At 44.0% G+C, this 26,809-nt stretch overlaps 1 protein-coding gene across 4 annotated transcripts in view; it reads left to right on the top strand.

Moving 5' to 3' along the window:
* The first annotated feature begins 7,374 nt into the window (after positions 1–7,374).
* The window catches only part of KCNIP1 (potassium voltage-gated channel interacting protein 1), a 156,035-nt gene continuing 136,600 nt past the window's right edge, over positions 7,375–26,809 (top strand). For all 4 annotated transcript variants that reach the window (XM_069954297.1, XM_069954281.1, XM_069954288.1 and 1 more), the window contains exon 1: positions 7,375–7,739. In XM_069954297.1, coding sequence (XP_069810398.1) covers positions 7,679–7,739 — 61 coding nt within the window. In that variant the 5' untranslated portion in view covers positions 7,375–7,678. The remainder of the gene's footprint in view (positions 7,740–26,809) is intronic.

Here is a 26,809-nt window from a genome sequence, read left to right as displayed (position 1 = left end):
ATGCCAAACCTCTTGCTCTAAACACCTGCAAAATTTGTTTACAATATGGGCAACGCATTTTAGAAGATTACTCAGCTACCGAAGATTACTCAGCTACCAGTCATTTATCTTTCTAGATGCCATGATCAATAACAATCAATAGCCATTAGGGTCTGTTATTATAAGCTGCCACAGTAGTTATTAAAAACATAAAAAATACACCTAATAAAAATTTAAATCACGCACCTTTACACATTTTTAAACAAATTAATACATCAAAAGTGCAAAAAAAATTGTGATGTTTAGTACCACCATGTGCGGAAATATCTGAACTGTTAAAAAATAACATTTTTCAGGCTATTTGTTGCCGATTTGCAAAAACGGGAATAATTAATATAAAACTTAGGTTGTACAGCAGTCAACTGCATCCCTAGCGGCTGCAGCGAATGCTGACATGTCAGTTTTGTGCGGCCGATATTCGTTGAATAGTGGCCGCACAAGCCTGACAGGTCACACAAAGGAGAGTGCAACTCAGGTCGCACTCTCCATTGTGTTCAATGGCAAATTGGATGATCTTCATTTCTGTTGAATTGGAATGCGGGCTGCATGTGCATGTGCCCGCATCCCAATTCAACAGAAATGAAGATCATCTGGACAATACTGCAGTACCGGCCGGGATGATCTTCACTGACAGCAACCGTTCTATGATATGGCAAGGTCACAGAACAGCCTGTGTCTTACATAGTGTGAACCCGGCGGCTCATACTGCATGGTGAATGTTATACAAATAAAATGACAGGATGGCAAAATGGAACCAATAGAACTAATGATCACTGCATAAAGGAAATAGCTCTCACACAGATTCGTAGAAAGTAAATTACCAAATAAAGGAAGTTGATAAGTCTGTTTAAAAAGATGAGTTTTGAGGGCACATTTGAAGCTTTGAGTATTGAAGGTAAGTCTGACATTCTTAGGTAATGCATTCCAGAGAAGTGGTGCAGCTTGAGTAAAGTCCTAAAGGCGGGACTAAGAGGTACGAATTATGGAGGATGTTAGGTGTACATCATTAGAAGAGTGTTAAGCACGGGTAGGGTGTAGACAGAGATGTGGGAGGACGTGTAGGGGGTGCAGCACTGTACAGAGCTTTGTGGGTAAGTTAGAGGAGCCTGTATTTTATTCTGTACTGAATGAGGAGCCAATGTAGTGACTGACATGGGGGAGGGGGGACATTGGTATAGCAGCTGGCCAGGGAGATGAGCCAGACTGCTGCATTTAGAATGAACTGGGTAGGTTGGAGTTTAGAAAAGGGAAGGCCAATTAGTAATGAATTTCAGTAGTCTTCAAGGGAATGAATCCGAGTGACAATGAGAGTTTTAGCCAACTTATAAGAAAGGAAGGACAGATTTTACAGTTGTTTTTTAGATGCAGGTGATAAGAATGTGAAAGAGATTGAATATGAGGAGTAAAAGACAGATAAGAGTCAAACATGACTCCGAGGCAATGAGCTTGCTGTCTAGGGATTATAGTTATATCACAAACAGATATGGAAATGTCAGGTGTAGGGCAGTTAGCAGGAGGAGGGAATACAAGAGGGTCAGCTTGCAGATGGAGATTGCAGACAGACTCGTGTTTTGGAGGAGTAAAAGGGTGTTGTCACAGGAGGAGTTGGGTGTCATCAGCATACAGATGGTACTGAAAACCAAACATGCTGTTGATTTGTCCAATTTTAAAAGTAGAGCGAGAAAAGGAAAGGACCCAATACTGAGCCCTAAAGAACCCCAACTGTAAGGGAAGAGGAGATGAGGTGGTGCTTGCAAATTATATGCTAAATGAGCCGTCCAAGAGGTGGGAGTCCTAGAGGCCGATAGAACGGAAAAAAGTTAACGTGTCAATTTGGCCATACAGTGAACTTAAAAACAATGAGTGCCCCACAGAACTGTTCAAAATAATTCTCTGGTTTTGCAATACGTTATATAGTAAGGTTAAACAATAAAAAGTACAACTTATCCTGTGTGAACAGCGACTTTCTGTGTTTTCAATCCACTCCTGGTTTTGGTTGCAATATAAGGACCATAATACTGCCTGAACTGTACTGTGCCACTGCCCCCTCTTTTATACTGTGCTTCTGTCTCCCCCCAGGGCTGCTTTAACCAGAGGGCACATGGTGCACGTGCTCCATGGTGCACGGGGGGCTATATATTGGGGAGAGCACAGGGGGGCTATATACTATTGGGGAGAGCACAGGGGGGCTATATACTATTGGGGGGAGAGCACAGGGGGGCTATATACTATTGTGGGAGAGCACAGGGGGGCTATATACTATTGTGGGAGAGCACAGGGGGGCTATATACTATTGTGGGAGAGCACAGGGGGGCTATATACTATTGGGGAGAGCACAGGGGGGCTATATACTATTGGGGGGAGAGCACAGGGGGGCTATATACTATTGTGGGAGAGCACAGGGGGGCTATATACTATTGTGGGAGAGCACAGGGGGGCTATATACTATTGTGGGAGAGCACAGGGGGGCTATATACTACTGGGGAGAGTGCACAGGGGGGCTATATACTAATGGGGGAGCGCACAGGAGGGCTGTATATAACTGGAGGAGCACATGAGGGTCTATATACTACAGGGACACCTTAAAACTATGGAGGCACAGAGGGGTGTAACTATGTAGGGGTACAGAGGGGTGTAACTACTGTATAGTGGTACAAGGGACCTAACTACTGTATGTGTTGGAGCCTTAAATATTTGTCTGGCAAATTCTGGAGAGAAGATTCACAGCCAGGAGAAGACTTCAAGGTGGCCCAGGCTGGATGGAGAGAAAAAGAAAAGGTGACAGACTCTGATCGGAGAAGACGCCCCCGGTGAGTCACTGGATGTAACTGCACTATGTTATAGGGTTGTAGTGTTAGGGGTCATGATGTGGCGGTATTATGTAATGGTATCATTGATGATAGCTTTCTGTTTTGTTTAGTGCAGTTTTTATGTAATATGTAATCACTGTATGGTGGAAATAGTGTTATAAGGTAACTACTGTATGTATTGGGGCTCTTGATACAGTGTGGGGGCAAATTCAGTACATTATACAATGTGCCAAAAGGGAAGGGGGGGGGGCACTCTTGAGAGCTGTGCACTGGGCCCACCAATGTATTAAAACGGCCCTGTCTCCCCCTCTTGTAATATGCTGCTGTGTCCCCTTATGTACTGTGCCACTGTCCCCTATAAATAATGTACTGTGCTCTATCGTTCTCTAACCATTGTTTATAAATCTTTGACTTTCCAGCTTTCGAAACTACACCTCTCATCATGAACTGAGAGCAGGATATGATGGGGGTTGCACTGCTGCAATCTGTAGAGACACAGGTTGCAAACTTACAACTCTCATTGTGAGCTGTCAGCAGGACATTATAGGGGCTGTAGGTCTAGGGGGGTAATGCTCACCTCTCCTGGTTTCCTGCTCTGTTCCATGCTCTGACCTTCTCTCGGCAGGTCTGGATGCAGTGTAATGTGGACTGGGCCCCCTGAACCATCAGCATTTACAGCACCTGGTGTCCAAGCGGGCCTTCAGGGTGCTGTATATATACCTTTCACTGCAAGTTCTCCTGATGAGCACTTGACGAGCACGTGTAGTTAAATGCTTAAGGTTATGACTACGCTTGATAGGTTTGTCATCCCTCGGGGTAGGGGCCCATTCAAAAGTTTGCTATGGGACATGCAACAACAGAGGACATGGATGACTGTTAGGTGAAAAGTTACAGGAGTCAGGTGGTGACTATTAGATACAGTAACACGGAAGGAGCAACAGTCAGAGCAGAAAGGAGATAATGCGGTGTTTTCTTACTGTAAATGTGCTGGCGCTGCTGTTCTCTCCTTGTTCTGAACTCCTTCCACACCCAGTGAACGAGATCAAGGCCAAGAGAGCTGCCAGAGACCAGTCCCTTCTGTCGTTGTTGGTGTGAGTGGCCTGCCCATAAAGATGGACCAATCACAGCAATCATCGGCTGGACCGAGTGATGATAGGTCTGTGGTTGGCCGCTGGGACCTCTCAGCACTCAATAACATCACCAAGAGTTAAAGTGTATCTGGCGTTTGTAAAAAAAAACAAAAAACGATCGGCGAACGAGCAGGAGAGGACACACTGCAGCACAGTGAACTCTCGCTCTGTGTTAGTAAAAAAAAAGAGTCAGGCTCATAATGGAGCTCTAAGGAACCCGTTCTCCGGATCGCTTAAGGCCTGAACACTCAGACCCAGACCAATCAAAACCTTTGACATGCCTTTATGACATGTCAAAAGTTTTTACAAACAACAGTGACTCTATAAACTGTTGTTATGTGACCAACCCCAATAATTGCTGTAAGAGGTTAAAATCGCACTGTACAGAAAAAAACAGCCATAATTTTCGTGTGTTCTTTCTTTTGTATGGACTTTAATAAGACATGTTAATAAAATGCAGATTTTTATACCTATTTTGAGTCTCCTTTTTTATTTACAGTATGCCTAGCTTTAGGGTGCAGGGCCAGAATCAGGGTACAGTAGTTTTACATAGTTAATAAAAACAGGGGGGAATTTATCAATGGTTTCTGTGTAAAATTGTCACAGATTATTAACAATTTGCAACTTTTCCTGTGTTTTGCATGAAAAATGTATGCCACCAAAGCAGCTTGCAAATTAGCATGGCTTTCATGCATGGGAGGGGATTTATCATTGCATTTGTAGAATCATGTAAATTTGTTGAAAATGTTTATGCAATCACTTGCTTTTTACTGACTAGCACTCCTCACATCTGTCTTCAGTGAAGTATGATTGATACATCTTGTTGCAGTAGTCCATGGTCCTTATGGCACATTTATCAATAGAGACTTCTGTTAAAATTTATCAAGTGCTGTACACCATTTTGATACATTTTTTTTGTAAAATATGCACATACTGTACATAAAAGGAAAAGTCTCAGACACAAGAATATATTTACACCACCAATACATAAATGCTCCTTTTAGTTTTTAAAGTACAAGCATTATGAATTTTTTTAGGTGTTTTCTTCTAGCTACCATTGATTTCAATGTCAGCTGCCAAACAGAACTGCTGTTTTCAGTGCTATTTTTGTGCTGTTTTAAGCATTGAAGTAAACTGGTCTAGAAATCATACATTTTGAGATGTTTTAGAGGATTTTTTTTTTTTCAAAATGTCTTTTTTTTTTTTTTTTTTTTGAGGCTGTGTTCCCTCTATGCTGTAACAAGCAGTACCTATCAAGGAGCATTTAAAAGGGTTATATGGAGAGCAGAAAAGGTCCTACTATTCTGCTCTCTGATGCTGCACTACCTCCCTCTGGCTGCCTCATATCATAACTTCCAACATGAGAGTGGCTGGATGCCCACAGAGAGGGCTCTGAGGGGCATAGGTTTGCCATCATGTTTCTATACCATAAAAATACCTATCCGTCTGTTACTTTCTGTGCCTGCTGCCCCATATGCTATCATTCTTTTGCTTACAGTGCTTCCAGTTCCACCAATTACCATGCTGTAACTATTATAGTGTCTAATGATGCGGATAAAGCAAGGGTCTTTAGTATATCCCTAAATTATTTTAGGCCTCCTAAATCAATTCAGACTCCAGATGTGACCTCTGAGAAACTAAACCAGACTACTCAAATTATTTCAGACATCGGACAAGACCCTTAACATTATTTCAAACCTCAAACTTCTGAAACATAAAATGCAGACCTCAGACTAGACTTCTAAAAAATAATATGCACCTTAGAACAAAAACACTAAAAAGTATAAAGACTTCAGAGGAGAACCCGAAAATTTAGAGGGGTTTGCCCACAAACCTAAAATATGGCTTCTTGGCCACCTCCAGCATGTTTGCAGTAACCACAGATGGTCAGGAAGCTGAAAACAGAGACAACTGACACTATTTGCCTATTTCTCATTGACACTAATTGGAATTGCGTGAACAAACTACGCTGTTACGTTAACACCATAACACCCGATGCTACACCGATTATACAACTCCCATTAATGCCAATGGAGGGCCTTAAATTTTAAACCTCTGCAGTAGATAGATATATGATTGATCCAAAGAAGACTATGGCATTCCACGTAAATAATATTATAATGGTCGTTTATTCATTATTTATTAAGAACACAGTGGGAAAAAAAAATCTGTGTAAACAACATAAAAAAGCTGCTGTTTGCTCAATAACATAGAGTTCAATGGAGATAATTAAAGACTGGAAACAATGGCTGTTATTTTAAAGTGTGCAGAAATCAATAGTACAGGCAGTTTTAAGAAACTTTGTAATTGGGTAAGCTGAAAAATGCATTTTTATCGTGAAAAAGCAGTTCGAAGCTCTCCCCCCTGTCTGCATGGTTCTCTTATGGAGAGGGGAGGGGTGGAGATAGATGAGGCACCAAAACAGAACAACAAAGAGTTAATTTACAGCTACATTACTGGGCTATCTCCTCTGAAGTCAGCCCTGACCCCTCTGACCTCCGAATACGGCTTTTACATAATTACCACTGTTAATTCTTTGTTCTCTGCTCTCTGCTGCCGACTAATCTCCCTCCTCCCCCTCCCTCTCCCCAGAACAGACAGGATCCGACTGATGTAAAACAGTTGAGAATTCCTGATAATGAGAAGTGGATGACAAAAAGAAGAGGAGGGAGGGGGGGTCCTGGGGAAAGTCTTTTTAAATGCAGATAATGGCATATTTGCCTAATAAACCCAATCACAATGTTTCTTAAAATCGCCTGGCCTATTGATTTCTGCAAAAAACCCCCCCCAAAAAACAGTGATACTTTAAATCAAAATGTCGTCCAAAGATAAAAAGTGCCTTTACAAATTTACACTAAAATGAGAAACCGCCAAAAAAAAAAAAAGAAAAAAAAAAGGTGTCGGAGGGAAGCCTGGTAATATTATTTGGTGTGGTGTGCAGCGCTCTTCTGTGGATATATGAATTTCTGATCCCAATCTACCTTCCTGCGGACACCGCTGCTTCTCTTAAAGTATTTTAGGTAGATACATACCAATAAGTGAGCTAGAGATATACAGAAAGGCAATATCTCTGGGTCACAGTCTTAAAGGAACATTAGCATAGAGTACAATGAAGCAAACCATATATCACAGCTAAATCCATGCAGTGTGAAATCTCTGGCACTGCCTCCATAGCTCCATTGACATGCAGAGTGTGTATTGCATAAGGTTTGCAGTAGGTTCCTCTAAGCATCTGTTCTGGTCTGATTGTTTACATGCTATCAATCCTATCGAACAGAATCTCATTCATTGGTACCCAGTACGAGCTCCTATTCGTCCCCGGAGACCCCCACCGTGCCTGCACATAGCTGATGCCTAGATGTGCATGTGTCATTGGGAGCCATAGACAACAGCAGATCCACATCGCCAGCACAAGACGCCAATAAGCCCAGTGTGTTGCTGTGCTTCCAGCCTGGCTTCCATGCAATCTGCTGCCTGCTGGGCTCTATTGGAATCTACCTAGCATTTAGCTGTTGATGGGAGCTGCTGTGAATAATAACTGTGAAGACTACAGTGTGAGTCAGTGTGTGTGTTGCTAGAGAAGAGGGGGAGAGCAGAGCTGTGAGCAGAAGGCTGAGCACCAGGCTCTCTATTCTCTCTCTATACACGGATTTCCATACAACAAGGAGACAGAGAAGTGGCCCAAGTGTCGTCTCCAGGATGGGTGCAGTGATGGGAACCTTCTCCTCCCTGCAGACAAAGCAGAGAAGAACCTCTAAAGGTAAGATCCCCCCTACACTGTGCAGTCTGTAGGCAGCCTGCATGATCTGTACTATGCTCAGGTACTATGCTGATGATCTATGTCATGGATCATTGTCATTGCTCGGCCATAATTCTCTATGGCTAGGCAAGTAATGATGTGACAGATGCAGGCAGGGTGCCATGTGTTACACGGATCAACTTAGCAGTGTCTTCTCGAGGAGGAGGGGGGGATCATGTCTGGGAGAGAGGATGAGTATGTGTGGAGCTGCATCACATCTCCTGACACCCACAACTGTCGCACACAGTGTCCCCTGCGCTATATGTCGCAGCACTACCCCAGTGTGCAAGGTCTGTTGTGATGCAACAAGCGTTTCCTGCCCAGTGTAATGGAAGGTAACCAGTGTAATGGAAGGCAGCTTGAATCCACTGAATGAGAAGGAATGGTGTCTCTAATATGGAGGACTGCCATGGAAAACTGTTGCTTCCTGTGTGCTGTTCATATTTGGGTGAAGGCAGCATGTAATAAATCATGTGTAGTCTGTAATATTCCTCCTTTATTACCTAACACAGCAGCCACACTGCTAGAGGATTCCTCTAACAACTGTTGATTCTTGCAGTCTTTATTTCTGTCTGGGTTTTCTTAGCTCTTTTTTTTTTTTTTTTCTTGTAATAGTGATCTGGTTCTCCACAGCAGGTCAATACGATGAAAAAAAAAAAAAAAAAAAAAAAAAAATATATATATATATATATATATATATATATATATATATATATATATATACTTTTTTGCGTAATGCAACAGATGATGATAACCATTGCATCTTTTGTACCAATGTAAATGCAGCCAGATCAAATTTTGGTGAATTATTCCTAAAATGTATTAGCTATAATCCTCAAGCAGTCATGACTGTATAATAGACTGGATCTGACAGACCGCTGGGTCCTCAACACCATTATGTGGATCTTGCCATGAGTAACAACAATATTTTTGGTGTGTCAGGGTCTCGTTTTTATTTTTCACATTTCAAATACAATTTAATTTTTTTTCCCGGTTAGGCACACAATATAAACAGTAACAGACGGGAAAGAATATAAAAAAAAAAAAGAAAAAAAAGAGAGAAGCATTTGTGCACAGTTCTACTGTAGAGAGAGAAAAACGGTGATGTTAGATAAACAAAGCCTCATTTCTTAGTGGTTTTCCCGTATGACAAAGTAATGACGTATCACTAAGAAATGCAATCATTCTACAACTGATGGGGGAAGGGGTGACTCCTGGGATCCCCTCTCCCAACCCACCTTTTGTAAAAATAAAGGGGATTTATTGCAGATCCCCTGCAGAGAGGCCCCCCCCCCGCCCCGCCACCTGGTAGAAAAAAAAATTAAGCAGGGGTGCAATGCTACACCAGCTCAATGTCCCCTTAACTGTCATAATAAATGGGTGCCCCAGAGATATGACCCACAGTGAGAATACTTTGTCTAGGCTAATAATAATAAAAAATATATACCATATTGCTATAGGCTTTATAAATTGATGGGGGGCCCCTAAACTGTAGGCCATTTTTACTTAAACTCATATGTGGTTAATCAATTTGGATATATATATATATATATATATATATATATATATATATATATGAAATTGTCATTAATAACCTCTTAAAGCAAAAAAAAATCTATCTATATATATATATATATATATATAAATATATATATATATATATTTTTTTTTTTTTTTTTTCCCTCTCTCCCCCCCCCCTCCCCACCAGCCACCAGTGAGGACATGTACACCAGCACCACTAAACACAATGATGCACATAAAGGCCAGTCTTAGAGCAGTTCATGTGACATAACAAGCAAAGTGGTGCAAACAGGGTTAATACAGATAAAGAATAATATACCCACGTGGCTATCTTGCAGCCTATGATCATTTGGCCTTCTCCATGCTTTATCAAGTGAGGGTTTATTACTCTCTATGCAACATGTGTATAGAGTGGACTAGTTCTCAATTGTAATACAGTTACTTAGCTGAAGATATTAAGGTCATGTTCAGGTGATTTAGATTTGTGGCGGACACTTATGGGATTGACAATCACTTTTCCTTTACATCTGTATGGAGTCGTTTCAGTTTTATGTGCATGGTTTTCTAGAAACCCATTCAGATAAATGAGACTGTAGCAGAAATGTCTGTACTATATTCTATGTGCAAAACTCCCTTAATAACTTCTTAGGAAAGGCCTGGAAATTTAGATCAGTTGTGGGGGTTGACACTCTAAGCACTAAAAAAATATAATAGTAAAGGTGCTACTGAATTTACTTTAGAAGTAACTGCAGTATGACGCTATGTGAAGTAAAAGCCCTACCTGACTACTATGTAACCTTCAGTGTGGGTGTCCCCACGCAGGGAGTCCCTTCAGTGGGTAAGTATGGCCAAAGTGATGTAGTTTAAAGGTCAGGAGGATGATAGCAAGACTCCCTGCATGGGGATGCCCACACTAAAGGTTACATAGTGGTTAGGTAGGGATGAACAGGATATATCGTTTTGAATATATAATACTCACACCTAATCTAAACCTCACAGTACAATTGAGTGGCATATATTTAATGTGTGTATATTGTCATTAATAAAAGCTAAGTTTTACTTCACTTAGTTTCCTACTGCATTTACTTTCAATAGTACATTTTGTTGATTACAAACTGTAGACCCAGGTCTCATATATACTTGTAGGTACCCAAGGCCACACACGTAGATCCATAGAGTGATATTGTCACCCCTTTACTCTATGTGTGGTTCTCCGCACCATCCACAAGCTTAGATGCTGCACATTCTATATGTACCTGTATAACACTTGTCTGTGTCTTTTATTTTATCTGAAATCGCTTCATTTAATCGGTGGACAGTGTTACTTCATCAGTGTACAGTGTCACCTTCTTTTTATTCTCACAAATAAATGTGACTGTACCAACGTTAAATCTTCAAGATGTTAGAATTAGTCGTCCAATGTAATACAACAATAAAATATTGTCTTTCAACTTACATGTAATTTTAAAGAGGAAATAGAATAAATTGCATGTGCAGCAATCTACAGTAGGCATCCCTAGTTAGTACTTGGCTGCACACCCTTTGGTGACAGCCTCCAAACATTTCTTGTAGCCATCTAAAAACTTCTCGCACTTCTCATCTGGTGTCCTTTGGGTTATTGTCTTGCTAGAGGACCCATGATCTTCGACTTACACTGGGAAGGACATTTTGCTCTAAAATCTTTTAATATATGTATGATTTCATGATTCTAGTCATACGGGTCAAGGACTCTAGTACTAGACACAGCAAAGCAACCCCACAGCATTATGCATCCTCCACCATGCTAACCTGTTGGTAGGGTGTTCTTTTCCTTATTAGCTTCATTATATTGCCTGTAAACAAGTTGTCAGTTTGCATTGCCAAAAAGTTGGATTTTTGTTTAATCTGTCCACAGAACATTTTCCCATGGTGGTTAGTCAGGGTATTTTTTGGCAAGGATCAGTGGTTCCTTTTTTTGTCTTTTTGTCAAGGCTAGAGAGACAGGAGACGGTACAAGACAGTGGGCCCTGAAGCTTGACTGTTCTTCAGCAATGATTTTTTCCTTGGCCCATAAAGCCCTGCTTGGTTTAGTGTGTGGCGTATGATACTTGTTGAAACCATGACCCCAGACTGTTCCACGTTGGCCTTCCGACCTTTGGATGTTTGACATGGTGTTGACGGTTCCTTGCTTTGCAAACTTCTTAATAACATTGGGCACTATTGAAACCATACCATGATCTTTGGAGATAGTCTTGTTTTTGCTAATAACAGTTCTGATGTGCTCAGACAGCTCCTTTGTCTTCATTGTTGTGGCACAGGAACAGGGCATACCTTGTGGCTTTTTCATACACTTAAAGGGGTAAGAAATTATTCACCAAATAACACACATTACAAAGTTATACAACTTTGTAATGTATGTTATGTATGTGAATGGCCCCCTTCCCGTGTTCGCCGACCCCCGCACGTGGACCCAGAAGTGTGGTGCGCTATACATACCTGGACAGTAAAGGCGGTGGGTGCAGCTCACTATAATCTCCGGGGCCGAGGTCACAACTAGGCAGTGACTACCCTGATCACTAAATATCAAACAGAGAATAAAAGAAAGAAGCCTAGACCTCAAAGCTAGTGTAGGTATGCAGATGGATAAAAAATGCTTTTTACTCTGACGCATTGATCCATGCTTTGAGATTTTTACTATTTTTACTATTATTACCAATATTAAATTGCTTTTTATTTGGACTATCAAGTAGACATTGGGTATATTGCCTGGACATCCAGGCTCCTCTCTCTTTCTCTTTTTTTTTTTTTTTTTTCTTGTAACTTAGGGTTGCCATTGCTTGAGCTGCTTTTATTCTGTCCTTGTCATTTTGTGGATTTTCACTTATCCATTTTCATTTCACATACCAATTTTTATCCATCTGCATATCTACACTAGCTTTGAGGTCTAGGCTTCTTTCGTTTATTCTCCATTATACATACCTGATCCGTGTCGACAATCGCAGCTGAGCAAAGTTATGACACGGCAGAGGGGGGCCGGCATGAGGGATGGCAGGAGCGGGTCGGCCGGCCTCCCGAAGACTACATCACTGTCAGACGGCAGACGGAGGTCGACACGGATCAGGTATGTATAATGCACTACACTTCCGGGTCCACGGGCGGGGGGCGGGGAACACGGGAAGGGGGCCATTCACTTACATTACATACATTACAAAGTTGTATAACTTTGTAATGTGTGTTATTTTGTAAATAAATTCTTAGCGCCGCACTACCCCTTTAAGTCATCATTTCTTGGCTTATTCATGTCCCATGGGCCCCGACAATTTTTCGCAGAGGATTCTCATTTGTGATTTAGCACTGGCGAGGCACAATGTGTTTCCATACAAATTAAATGTAAAGGGTGCTAATACCAGTTACACTTCAAGTGTTAGGTTTTTCCCTCTATTTTTGCTCTTATGTATTTAAAACAAGTGCTCTAACCAAAAAGGCTGTTTCACTTGATTCATCTTTTTCAGAAGATATTCTACATTATGTACCTAAACCAATAATGATGAGCAAGACTGTAGGCGGGGCTTCAAGGCAGTTGGGTCGTCTCTCTTTTGGGAGAGAGGGCCTACCTGCCGTAAGGTCTTGCCTAGGGGACACTGTCAACCAATGAAATGAAGCAATTTTAGCACAGAAAGGTGACACAGACAAGTTTTATACAGGTATATATCAAATGTGCAGCATTTAATTTGTGGATGGTGTGGAGAACCGCACATAGAGTAAGGTAGGAGGACGATATCTACTGACAGGACATCACCAGATATCAGTAACAACCCCTTTAAAAGGGTTGTCCAAGTAATTCTTTTTACAGGTAAGGGCGAGTTCACATTGAATAAAAACTGTGTAATACCGGGGCTGACCTTTTCGCCGCGGAATCCCACCGTGCGGCGGGCGCTGGTCCGCTCCCTCTCCTCTCCGCTTAAAGAAGTAACATGTTACTTCTACGAGCGTAGAGCGGCGGCAGCAGACGAGCGCGCGCCCTCTCATTCCTTTACAGCAGCACACTGAGCATGGCGGTATTCTACGGCGGAGTCAATAAAGTTCCGTGTCAATAAAGATAAGAGTACACTTCCTTGTGTCCAGACTGAGATTAGAAAGTTTTGCATGGGGGAGGACTGGCCACAGTCAAAACAGTGAGGAATTGGGGAGAGTGAATACATATTTTTTATTGTTTTTACCTTGGACTAAGGACCTGCTACATTGAACATGCAGTTCAGTCTGCAGACAACATGCTATAGATCAAGAGGAGCTGAAATTATTAATTTTTTGTTATCTGGAGAAAGTTTTTGTATGACTTGTCATTTATTTAGGTAAATATCTGTTCATTCCAAGCTAAGTAATTGTGGACAGACCCACTCAGTGACTGACAGCTGTGCATGTGGATCAAGCTGCCAACTGCTGAATAGGACCACCCACTTGAATACTTATAATATTTTGCCCTGAATGAGCAGAGATTCCCATGAATAAATGACAAATTAGGGCCAGTTCACACTGAGCAAAACGGAATCCTGCCGTGTCAATTCTTTTAGCGGAGAGGGGAGGAAGCGGAGGCACGCACACCCTCTCATAGAGATAATGCAGGACACTGAGCACGGTGGGATTCCTTTTTTCTCAGTGTGAACTGGGCCAAAGACTATAACTTTTCCCACAGATCTGTATATGAATCTACTCAGCTCCTCCTACTCAATAACATAATGCCTGCAGATTGGACTGTATTTTCACGATGGGCATTTACCTTTCTGGACTCTAATTTTGTGGGGAAGAAATAAAGGTCTTTTTAAAGATCAGCAGTATATTTGCCTTGTGGCCAGTCCTTTGGCACTATGCCAGTCACCAGAGATTCTCTAAATATTATAATCAAGGGTATAAATATAACTATACTGAGTTCTTTACAGGTGTAATCCATAACGGTCCAGGATCCGTGCTCACATTTCCTTTATTGACTTTTGCTTGGCTCATTTATATATATATATATACATATATATATATATATATATATATATATATATATATATATATACAGTATATATATATATATTTTTTTTTTTTTTATTTTTTTTTTCAACCAGTTCAGTACATTACATGATGTATTACCAACTTACCAGCTACTCCCTGCTCTTTTGTATATATAGAACTAATCTTTATAATTTTCAAATACTAAAGCCCCTATTACACAGGGCGACTGAGAGAAGCTTGTTTGCTCCTTGTTCCCCACTCGCTGCCGCCGCTATAACTCGCAGTGGAAGCGAGCGGGTGAGTACAAGGGGGACCACGGGGAACTGCGGGGGTGCTGCCCGGGTGATCACTAGATCGTCCGGGCAGCCCATAGCATATACAGTAGCAGCGGTCTGCAGCTGCCGCTCCTATTCCACGGGGTGACGGCAGCAGATTGTTGCTATATTAGTGGTTTGTCTTTCAACATGTTGAAAAACCAACTACTTCAACGATCAGCCGGCATCGTTCATGTCGGCTGATCGTTGCCTTCTATTATACAAGACGATTATCATCCGTAATCGGCTATGTTCACAGCAAAATGACGGCCATTTTTGTTAGACAAACATCATTTAACAGCAAATAACGGTGGTTGTTTTAAAATAACTGCTGTTAAAGGACGTCTGTCCAACAAAAAACGGCCGTCATTTTCATGGTGTGGGAACATAACCTACAGCTTACCCCTCGAACTTTTGTAATTTATTGCCCTTTCACATTTAGGCTATGTTCACACTATGTATCTTTCCGGCCGTAGTGCGAACCGCAAATATACGCACGTAGTTTTGAGGTTGATGCGTTCGCTTGAAAGTATACGATATACGCCCGCACAATGCACACTACGTATGAGCTTAGGGCCGGATCGCCATGTTAAATGAACAAGACCATTGTTTGAGGACAGAAATGTTCCAACTCACGGCCGTGGATTTCCATGCGGTCCCGTACGGAGTACTTATTTCAGCCAAATTGAACGTGATTTTTAGATCCAAAAGATTCTGTGTGTTTTATTGGGCTGGGCGAAGATTTCCAAGTAAATGACCTGTTTCAGATCGCTTCGAAACAAGCTAGGGAAGCATAACTGTACTACGGGCGTATGTTCGCGTTTCGCCCGCATGTTCGTAATCCGGCCGCATGTCTATTTTTCCCACGGCCGTACTTTCAGCCGCACATGTACGGCTGCGTACGAACTACGGCCGGACTCATACGTAGTGTGAACATAGCCTTAAAATTTAATTTTTTAGTCTGTCTGTATTTACACACTGTAAAATAAAGATTAAATACGGCCTTAATTTTGAGGTTAAAATACAGCTGTATTTTCAATATAATAACCCCCTCCCCTCATTGGCCGGCAGTGTATATAGAATATGGGCAGTAATTAATACCATATAGAATATGGGCAGTTATTAATTGTGACTAGAGATGAGCGAACCTCGAGCATGCTCGAGTCCATCCGAACCTGATCGTTCGGCATTTGATTGGCGGGGGCTACTGAAGTTGGATAAAGCCCTAAGGCTATCTGGAAAACATGGACATATTTATTGGCTGTATCCATGTTTTCCAGACAACCTTAGAGCTTTATCCAACTTCAGCAGCCACCGCTAATCAAATGCCGAACGATCAGGTTTGGATGGACTCGAGCATGCTCTAGGTTCGCTCATCTCTAATTGTGACCATCCAAATAATGGACATGCTCATTATTTATGACCTGCTTTTGCAAAATACAGCAGTTTTTTTTTTTTTTTTTTAAATCTGTTCACACATTGTTTAATTTTTACTCAACATTGCAGTCATATTTTGCTTTTATTTTACAGTGTGTGAACCTAGTTAATACCTAATATGTCAATGTGCACTCTATGGTATAAAAATTCTGAATAAATCACAAAATTATGTGCACTATAGTGACTTCTACCTCAGTTTACCTTAGATCAAATACAACCACACAAGTTTCAGTAGCAAATAGATCTTTATTATATAGCATTATTTTTTTTTTTAAGAGGGAAAACCATGCATTAAAAAGATAATGGCAATCCCAGAGGGTATATATAAGTACAAAATACTATATTATTGCTATCTGCCCACCTGACAAAAGCTGCATAAATTTGGCCATCATATTACACATATCATTACAGGGTCCATATCAAAATAGAATTAAGTGCAAGTGCAAAAAATATAAGCTACCTGGGAGTCTCAATGTATAAAGTGCTATATGCAAATAATTACATGCTTCACATCGCTTCCCACTGATATAGCTGGACCACATTTCGCCCTTCAATCTCTATTACCCCGCAAATGTTTGGGACAGGATAGAAATATTACCTCTGAGTCAATGACAATCGCACTCCTCCAGGTGTGAACCTAGCCTAATACTGTGTTCCACTGTACCTGTACACAAAGTTTGATAAATCTCCCCCTTTGTCCTTAGATAAAAAGATGTAATGGAGCAATGTTTATGGGGGAGGTGAAAGGGGTCTGAGCTACAGCCACATGCCAGTGCTATGAAAGTAATAAGCACAGGTCAATGGTAGTCACATCTGTGACATTTCTAAGGGCATATTTGGTAGTTTACACATGGATTATTGGTTGTGGAATACTCATACCTCCCAACCGTCCCGGATTTCGCGGGACAGTCCCGTTTTCGGGGTGCTGTCCCGCGGTCCCGGAATGGCCCCCCGTGTCCCGCATTATATGTGGCCCCACCGAAAAAAACAATAAATCAGTAACTCACCTGTCCTCCGGTCCCAGCAGCTCCTCTCCCGGCAGAGCGCGCACTCCCGTCATCCTCCGGGGCGGGCAGCGGGTGACAGAGACACTGACTGTGCCGGAAGTGACCTGCAGCCTCTATCATGAATCACTTCCGGCACAGTCAGTGTCTCTGTACCCCGCTGCCCGCCCCGGAGGATGACGGGAGTGCGCGCTCTGCCGGGAGAGGAGCTGCTGGGACCGGAGGACAGGTGAGTTACTGGTTTATTGTTTTTTCCGCTGGGGCCACACTAATGGGGGTAATTGGCTACTCTGTGGGGCGTTATATGGGGGATTGGCTACTATATGGGGGATTGGCTACTATGTGGGGCACTACATGGGGGGATTGGCTACTATGTGGGGCATATTTGGGGGCATTGGCTACTATGTGGGGCACTATATGGGGGCATTGGCTACTATGTGGGGCATATATGGGGGCATTGGCTACTATGTGGGGCATATTTGGGGGCATTGGCTACTATGTGGGGCTCTATATGGGGGATTGGCTACTATGTGGGGGATTGACTACTATGTGGGGCATATATGGGGGCATTGGCTACTATGTGGGGCACTATATGGGGGATTGGCTACTATGTGGGGCTCTATATGGGGGATTGGCTACTATGTGGGGCACTATATGGGGGATTGGCTACTATGTGGGGCATATATGGGGGCATTGGCTACTATGTGGGGCATATATGGAGGATTGGCTACTATGTGGGGCACTATATGGAAGATTGGCTACTATGTGGGGCATATATGGGGGATTGGCTACTATGTGGGGCACTATATGGGGGCATTGGCTACTATATGGGGGCATTGGCTACTATGTGGGGCACTATATGGGGGATTGGATAATATGTGGGGCACTATATGGGGGCATTGGCTACTATGTGGGGCACTATATGGGGGCATTGGCTACTATGTGGGGCACTATATGGGGATTGGCTACTATGTGGGGCACTGTATGAGGGGATTGGATACTATGTGGGGCACTATATGGGGGATTGGATACTATGTGGGGCACTATATAGGGATTGGCTACTATGTGGGCACTATATGGGGGCATTGGCTACTATGTGGGGCACTATATGGGGGCATAGGCTACTATGTGGGGCTCTATATGGGGGCATTGGATACTATGTGGGGCACTATGTGGGGGATTGGATTCTATGTGGGGCACTATGTAGGGAATTGGACACTATGTGGGGCACTATGTAGGGAATTGGACACTATGTGGGGCACTATGTAGGGAATTGGACACTATGTGGGGCACTATGTAGGGAATTGGACACTATGTGGGGCACTATGTGGGTGATTGAATTCTATGTGGGGCACTATGTAGGGGATTGGACACTATGTGGGGCACTATGTGGGGGATTGGGCACTATGTGGGGGATTGGGCACTATGTGGGGGATTGGATACTATGTTGGTCACTATATGGGGGCATTGGATACTATGTGGGGCACTATAATGGGGGATTGGATACTATATAGGGCATTTTTGGGGGGATTGGATACTGTATAGGGCACTATTCAGTCAGCAGCATGTGGTGACTGTAGGGGAGTGGCTACGGAGGGTTGCTATGGGGGCGTGGCTACGGAGGGTTGCTATGGGGGCGTGGCTATGGAGGGTCGCTATGGGGGCGTGGCTATGGGGACCGCGGCGCACATGTCCCTCTTTGCTCTTTGCAAAAGTTGGGAGGTATGGGAATACTGGTTAAAAAATATGACCCAAAAATAGGGCAGCAAGATGGAAGAAAACTTGTCACATTTTCATACAACAAAATTGTCCATTATAGGCATATTACACCACTTTTTCAGCGTTTCATACACATTATTAAATCTGGACCATAATATTGTTAGATAATTTCCAGTATAACTTGTTATCTATTTATTTAAGTCTTTGATCTTCTGGGCTTAGTAGTCAAGTAGGAGGTTCTACTCAGTGACTGACAGCCATCACTGTATGCACAATTATATACTGTAGGAAAGAATATCCGTCAGCTATGCAGCTACGAAAAATCCAGCCCTCACTTGACCTTAACACAGATACCAGAAATCTAAAAAATTAACAGTGGAAACTATGGCAGAAATCCAAGTCATACTTTTGGTTCCTGTATTTTACACATGTGATTATCCCCTAATATGTACTGTGGCTACTTACTGCAGATGAAGGCCATGTTCAGACATTAGGGCCATGTTCAAACATGTTCAGGAGGAGGGAATATAAGGTGATGGGGACACAGGGGAAATATGAGGTGATGGAGGACAGAGGAGGAGGGTAATATAAGGTGATAGGGGACACAGGGAGGATTATAAGGAGATGGGGACACAGGAGGAATATGAGGAGATGGAGGACACAGGAGGGAATATAAGGTGATGGAGACACAGGAGCATACCACCCAACTGTCCCAGATTCCACAGAACAGTCCCGTTTTCGCGGTGCTGTCCCGCGGTCCCGGAACGGCACCCAGTGTCTTGCATTATATGTGGCCCCACCGAAAAAAACAATAAACCAGTAACTCACCTGTCCGCCGGTCCCAGCAGCTCCTCTCCCGGCAGAGCGCGCACTCCCGTCATCCTCCGGGGCGGGCAGCGGGGTATACAGACACTGACTGTGCCGGAAGTGACCTGCAGCCTCTGTCATGAATTACTTCCGGCACAGTCAGTGTCTGTATACCCCGCTGCCCGCCCCGGAGGATGACGGGAGTGCGCGCTCTGCCAGGAGAGGAGCTGCTGGGACCAGCGGACAGGTGAGTTACTGGTTTATTGTTTTTTTTTGGTGGGGCCACATATAATGGGAGGATTGGCTACTATGTGGGCACTATATGAGGGATTGGCTACTATGTGGGGCACTATATGGGGATTGGCTACTATGTGGGGCACTATATGGGGCATTGGCTACTATGTGGGGCACTATATGGGGAATTGGCTACTATGTGGGCACTATATGGGGGATTGCATAATATGTGGGGCATATATGGGGGCATTGGCTACTATGTGGGGCGCTATATGGGGGATTGGCTACTATGTGGGGCGCTATATATGGGGATTGGCTACTATGTGGGGCACTATATGGGGGCATTGACTACTATGTGGTGCAAATTTGGGGGCATTGGCTACTATGTGGGCACTATATGGGGGATTGGCTACTATGTGTGGCACTATATGGGGGATTGGCTACTATGTGTGGCACTATAGGGAGAGATTGGCTAGTATGTGGGGCACTATATGGGGGGATTGGCTACTGTGTGGGGCACTATATGGGGATTGGCTACTATATGGGGGGATTGGATACTATGTGGGGCACTATATGGGTGATTGGCTACTATGTGGGGCGCTATATGGGGGCATTGGCTACTATATGGGGGGATTGGCTACTATGTGGGCACTATATGGGGGATTGGATAATATGTGGGGCACTATATGGGGGCATTGGCTACTATGTGGGGCATTATATGGGGGCATTGGCTACTATATGGGGGGATTGGCTACTATGTGGGCACTATATGGGGGATTGGATAATATGTGGGGCACTATATGGGGGCATTGGCTACTATGTGGGGCATTATATGGGGGGATTGGCTACTATGTGGGGCACTATATGGGTATTGGCTACTATGTGGGGCACTATATGGGGGCATTGGCTACTATGTGGGGCACTATATGGGGGATTGGCTACTATGTGGGGCACTATATGGGGCATTGGATACTATGTGGGGCACTATATGGGGGCATTGGATACCATGTGGGGCACTATGTGGGGGATTGGATACTATGTGTGGCACTATTGGGGGGATTGGACACTATGTGGGGCACTATAATGGGGGATTGGATACTGTATAGGGCATTTTTTGGGGGATTGGGTACTGTATAGGGCACTATTCAGTCAGCAGTATGTGGTGACTGTAGGGGAGTGGCTATGGAGGGTTGCTATGGGGGCGTGGCTATGGAGGGGTGCTATGGGGGCGTGGTTATGGAGGGTCGCTATGAGGACCACGACGCACATGTCCCTCTTTGCTCTTTGTAAAAGTTGGGAGGTATGCAGGAGGAGGGAATATAAGGTGATGGGGACACAGGAGGGAATATGAGGAGATGGGGACACAGGAGGGAATATGAGGAGATGGGGGACACAGGAGGAGATTATAAGGTGATAGGGCATACAGGGAGGATTATAAGGAAATGGGGACACAGAGAGGATTACAAGGTGATGGGGACACAGGGGGGAATATGAGGGGATAGGGGACACAGGGGGGAATTTGAAGTGATGGGGACACAGGGGGAATATGAAGAGATGGGGGACACAGGAGGGAATATGAGGAGATGGGGGAGACGGGAAATATGAGAAGATGGGGGACACGGGGGAATATGAGGGGATAGGGGACACAGGGGGGAATATGAAGTGATGGGGACATAGAGGGAATATGAGGAGATGAGGTACACGGGGGAATATGAGGAGATGGGGGACACAGGAGGGAATATGAGGAGATGGGGACACAGGGGGAATATGAGAAGATGAGGGACACAGGGGGAATATGAGAAGATGGGGGACACGGAGGAGATTATGAGGTGATGGGGACACAGTAGGAAATATGAGATGGGGGACACAGGGGAGAATATGAGGGGATAGGGGACACAGGGGGGAATATGAAGTGATGGGGACACAGGGGGAATATGAGGAGCTGAGGGACACGGGGGAATATAAGGAGATGGGGGACACAGGGGTAATATGAGGAGATGGGGACACAGGGAGAATATGAGGAGATGGGGGACACAGGGGGAATATGAGGAGATGGGGACACGGAGAATATGAGGAGATGGAGGACACAGGAGGGAATATGAGGTGATGGGGACACAGGGAGAATATGAGGAGATGGGGGACACAGGGGGAATATGAGAAGATGGGGGACACAGGGGGAATATGAGAAGATGGGGGACACGGAGGAGATTATGAGGTGATGGGGACACAGTAGGAAATATGAGATGGGGGACACAGGAGGGAATATGAGGAGATGAGGGACACAGGAGGGAATTTGAGGAGATGGGGGACACAGGGGTAATATGAGGAGATGGAGGACACAGGAGGGAATATGAGGTGATGAAGGACACAGGAGGGAATATGAGGAGATGGGGGACACAGGAGGGAATATGAGGTGATGGAGGACACAGGAGGGAATATGAGGTGATGGGGACACAGGGAGAATATGAGGAGATGGAGGACACAGGAGGAGATTATAAAGTTATAGGGACACAGGAAGAGATTATGAGGTGATGAGGGACAAAGCAAGAGATTATGAGGTGATGGGGGATACAGGGGGGATTATGAGGAGATGGGACACAGGAGTTAGGATTATGAAGAGATTGGGAGATACAGGAGGGGAGATTATGAGGTCATAGGGCACACGGGGTGTTATGTCATGACACAGGGGGATTGGGGGACATAGAAGGAGGGGATTATGAGGAGATTGGGGGACACTGGAGGGATTAGGAGGAGATGGGGACAAGGAGATTATGGGGGGCACAGGGAATTATGAGTAGATTAGAGACACAGCGGGAGGGGATTATGACTACATAGAGGGACAGGATGGGGGATTATGACATTACAAAATGGGGGTTTATGAGGGGAAGGGGGGACAGGTTGGAATATGAGGAGATTAGGGATACAGCCGGGGGGATTATGCGGAGATGGGGGACACAGGAGGGGGATAAGGACTACATCGGGGCACAGGATGGGGGACTATGACAACATGACGAGACAGGGGGATAATAACTTTACATCCTGGCAGGTAGTTCCTAATACTTAACCAACCCTAAGCCTCTTCTCCCAGGCGTCCTAGCCCACGTCCTGCCATTTTTTTAAGGAGGGGGCCCACTCAGACTCACTCGCCCCCCCCCATACTGAACCCCATATCTACGCCCCCGATGCATAGTCTATTTCGTGCGGCCTCTGTTCACTGAATAGCGATCGCACAAAATAGACATGGCAGTTTTCTGCCTGGCCGCAGTGTATACAGTGGACGGGGGGAGGGGGGGGTGTTGTGGATGAAAGCAATTATGTCCACGTACTTCCCCACTCCCAACGCTGGGTCCCGCATCACACTGCTCCGGTCCCCGGCCGCTTCCTGGTCCATAGCTTGAGACATGACATTTCAAGGCCACTCAGCCTGCTAAGGGCAGCGTCATAGACCAAGAAGTGGCCGGAGACAGGAGCAGCGCGATGTAGGACTCAGCGCTTGAACCAGTGAGGTAAGTGGATCTCGTTGCTTTTATCCAGCCTCTCCCCGGCCATAGTGGAAAAAGCCGTCCCGTCCACAGTACCCCTTTAAATCACTATGTATCTGTATTGTACGATAGATGAGTGTTTAAGATATAGAACAAGGGGACTTTCACATGTTCCGAAATTACAGTTCATGCACAGACAATGAAAATATAGACCAAAAATTAGCTTCTGTCCTGCAAATAAAACATACCATCAAAGCCCTATAAGAGATGTAAATGAGGCCAAAACCTATGCAAAGCATGGTTAGTTTACATAGCACTACAAGGGATTATGAGCGCCAGTGCAGCCTTTATACTGAGATATAATAATATATGTGTTCTTTGCTGGTTTCCTGCAAATATGCTTGACCCTGTTCACATCTCTTTGCATAGTGTTCCTTGGAGTATTCATATAGCTAATAGGAAAAATTGCAAATTCAAAGCATTAGATGTGACAGGCATGGCATCAGCCCATGATCAGTAGCCATAACATCCAGAGACTATCACCAGTACCCCAAGGCAAGTTTTATGATTGCTGGGTTTGTGGGAAAGGGGTGGAAAGATAGATGTCTGCAAGCGATCTGGGGGCAGGACTGATGAGGAGCACTGATGCTTGCATGGGTTTGTCTGTTTAGGACTAGCGATTGTGTAAATTCACTAGAGTGGGTATATAATAGTGGGGGAGATTTATTATGTCTGTCCTAAAATTAGACAGTATAAAGCTCCTGTACGTCAGACAGGCATAAACAGTGCTGAATGCCAAATTTTTCACAGTGACTCGCTCTCTATGACAAATCCAACACATCTTGCTAGACGTGTTAGACACTTTTCTTTATGCCACCTCTTAGCTAGCCAAATTTACACCAATATTTAGCAGCAAAACAATAGCCTTCACTATTAATCTAGCACATTTTATAACCTTTAGTCATGCTGCCTATTCTAGAGATTTTCAAAGCTGTCTAGGGAGATACTATACATCACACCCATCATGCTAGAATCTAGAATCTTGGTGTGTATTATCCAGTGAGACGCCTTCTGTGTTTGCTGTTTTCCTATGCTTAAAGAAGAACTCCGAGCTAGGGTGATTCTTGACGTGCTGAGGAGGATAAAAGAAGTATCGTGCTCTCACCGTCCTGGCTTTAGCACTGGTGACGGGATACCGCAGCTCTGATCCCCCAGTCCTGGCCGCTTCTGGGTCTGAGTTGGGACCTGAGATGTGATTTGTTGGGCCCGCTCAGCCAGTCAGTGGTTGAAGCGGTTCCCCAGCCCAGAGTTCTCCTTTAAGTACGCTCATCAAATCAAGACTTATAAACACTATCATTGTAATTGTCCACTCCTCCTGGTGTAGCCAATGACAGTACTGCTAAAGTGCTTTTCCTGACAATGCGAGCCACGTTCCAGCCCTACAATACCCTCAGATGTGACCTTTACAGTATTTAAGTTTGCATACAATGCCCTAATAATACTTCCTCTTATTGGTGGTAATCACCAGGGGCATAAAGTCTACTGAATTCAGTCTAAATATATAGACAGGGCAATAAAAAGTTATCACTAAGTTCAATGATTCTGCTTTTTAAAGAACATATTAAATGTTAAAGACAACCTGTCAGCTGTTTAAAGCCAGGGACCAGGGACAGTAAAACACAGGGGTGGGCAGCCGATGCTGGGATACTATGATCAACTCTGAAACAATTGGGCATTTCTAAGAGATGGTTTAAAAAAGCTGAGTAGCAAAGTATTAGGGTGGTTCCCTGAGGCGGCTCTCCACCCATCTGATACATCTCTCAATAGGAATTTATACAAGTTTACATAAAACCATTGGAAATAAGCAGAGAGTTCAGGTTAGTGGTAAAATAGTTCTCAGTTGGGGCCATAGTACCATAGTATCCATAGTACTGTCCATAGTACCTTCAGAAGTAAAACCACAGTATGACTATGTTCACACACAGTATTTCAATCAGTCTTTTGTTCAGTATTTTTTCACCCAAAACCAGGAGCGGGTTGAAAACACTGAAACAGTGCAAATCTTTCCATTATAATTTTGTCCCCTCAGTTCCACTCCTGATTTTGCTTGAAAAAATACTGACCAATAGACTGACAGAAAAACTGTGCATGAACATAGCCTAATTATTTAAAAAAACAAAGTTATGAGTAATCAAGAACTACACCCCAACTACACAAAGTCTGGAATATACCACCATTTCTCCTATGTCCACAGAGAGCAGAAAAAAAGCACACAGAGGCCATCCTTTGACATGTTTTTTTTCGTAGTTTTTTTTCTATACAGCTGTAATTTTAGCCAAAAAAAAAAAAAAGAGTTATTTTTTGCAAATTGCAGGATGTTTTGGTGCCAAAACTACAGCCGTCCCAAAAATAGACGCTGTGGGAATGAAGCCTTAAAGAAGTTCAGTTAATAAAAAAATCCATCTGCCATACCAATGAACAAGGGCAAAAATACCGTAGTCCCCATCATTGTGCTGTTGTTTAGTACATAAGGAAAATTGTAGCTGTCTATTGTTCTTGGGTAAGGCCCCGTTCCCACTGAGGAAAGGTAGCGGAATTCCGCGACGGAATTGTCCGCCGCGGAATGCCGTTAGCCTCCCGCTCATAATGGGAGTCTATGGGAGGCACGCGCTCCTGCCCTGTCCGCGCTGAAGAATGAACATGTCCGTTGAAAAATAAACACTCCTTATAAATTCTCTACTTACACTACGCTGTTAGCCAGGGGTGTAGCTAATGTCTCATTGACCCTAGTGCAAGAGATAAACCTGGGCCCCTTCACCCCATCCACACTATGCCCCCCCACCTCAGGAATCCACATTGTATCTATACTATTGAGCACTCCTAAACATTGTGGTTCATCTGCAGTACTCCTCCTCCTCCTTAGTATGCCCCCATGCACAGTTCCCTTCTTGGTATCTCTGCCATCCACAGTGCATTGCCACCTTCTTCCCTAGTATACCCCCTTTTATAGTGCTCCCCTAGACCTCCTCCTCCTTAGTATACACGCTCTCCACTTTGTGTCCCCAGCCCTTGCCTGCCCCCTTCTCATAAGTGTGCACATTTTTCATCTGTCCCCAATCCCTGCCTTTCTCTTAGTATGCATGTTCTCCCCAGTCCCTGGCTGCCTTCCTTTTCCTTAGTATGCACGCTCTCCCCAGTCCCTGTCTGCCTTCCTTTTCCTTAGTATGCACGCTCTCCTCAGTCCCTGTATGCCTTCCTTTTCCTTAGTATGCACACTCACCCCAGTCCATGACTGTCCCCCCTACCTTGGTATGCACAGTCTCCCAATTCCTGCCTTCCTTCCTCTTCCCTAGTATGCACGCTCACCCCAGTCCATGACCGCCACCCCACCTTGGTATGCACGCTCTCCTAATTCCTGCCTTCCTTCCTTCCTCTTCCTTAGTATGCATGCTCACCCCAGTCCATGACTGCCTCCCCACCTTGGTATGCACGCTCTCCCAATTCCTGCCTTCCTTCCTCTTCCTTAGTATGCATGC

The sequence above is a fragment of the Dendropsophus ebraccatus genome, chromosome 1 (assembly GCF_027789765.1).
Source record: "Dendropsophus ebraccatus isolate aDenEbr1 chromosome 1, aDenEbr1.pat, whole genome shotgun sequence".
In the NCBI taxonomy this organism is placed as follows: Eukaryota; Metazoa; Chordata; class Amphibia; order Anura; family Hylidae; genus Dendropsophus; species Dendropsophus ebraccatus.
The sequence above is the reverse complement of the archived record's forward strand: the minus strand, read 5'-3'. Positions and strand labels throughout refer to the sequence as shown.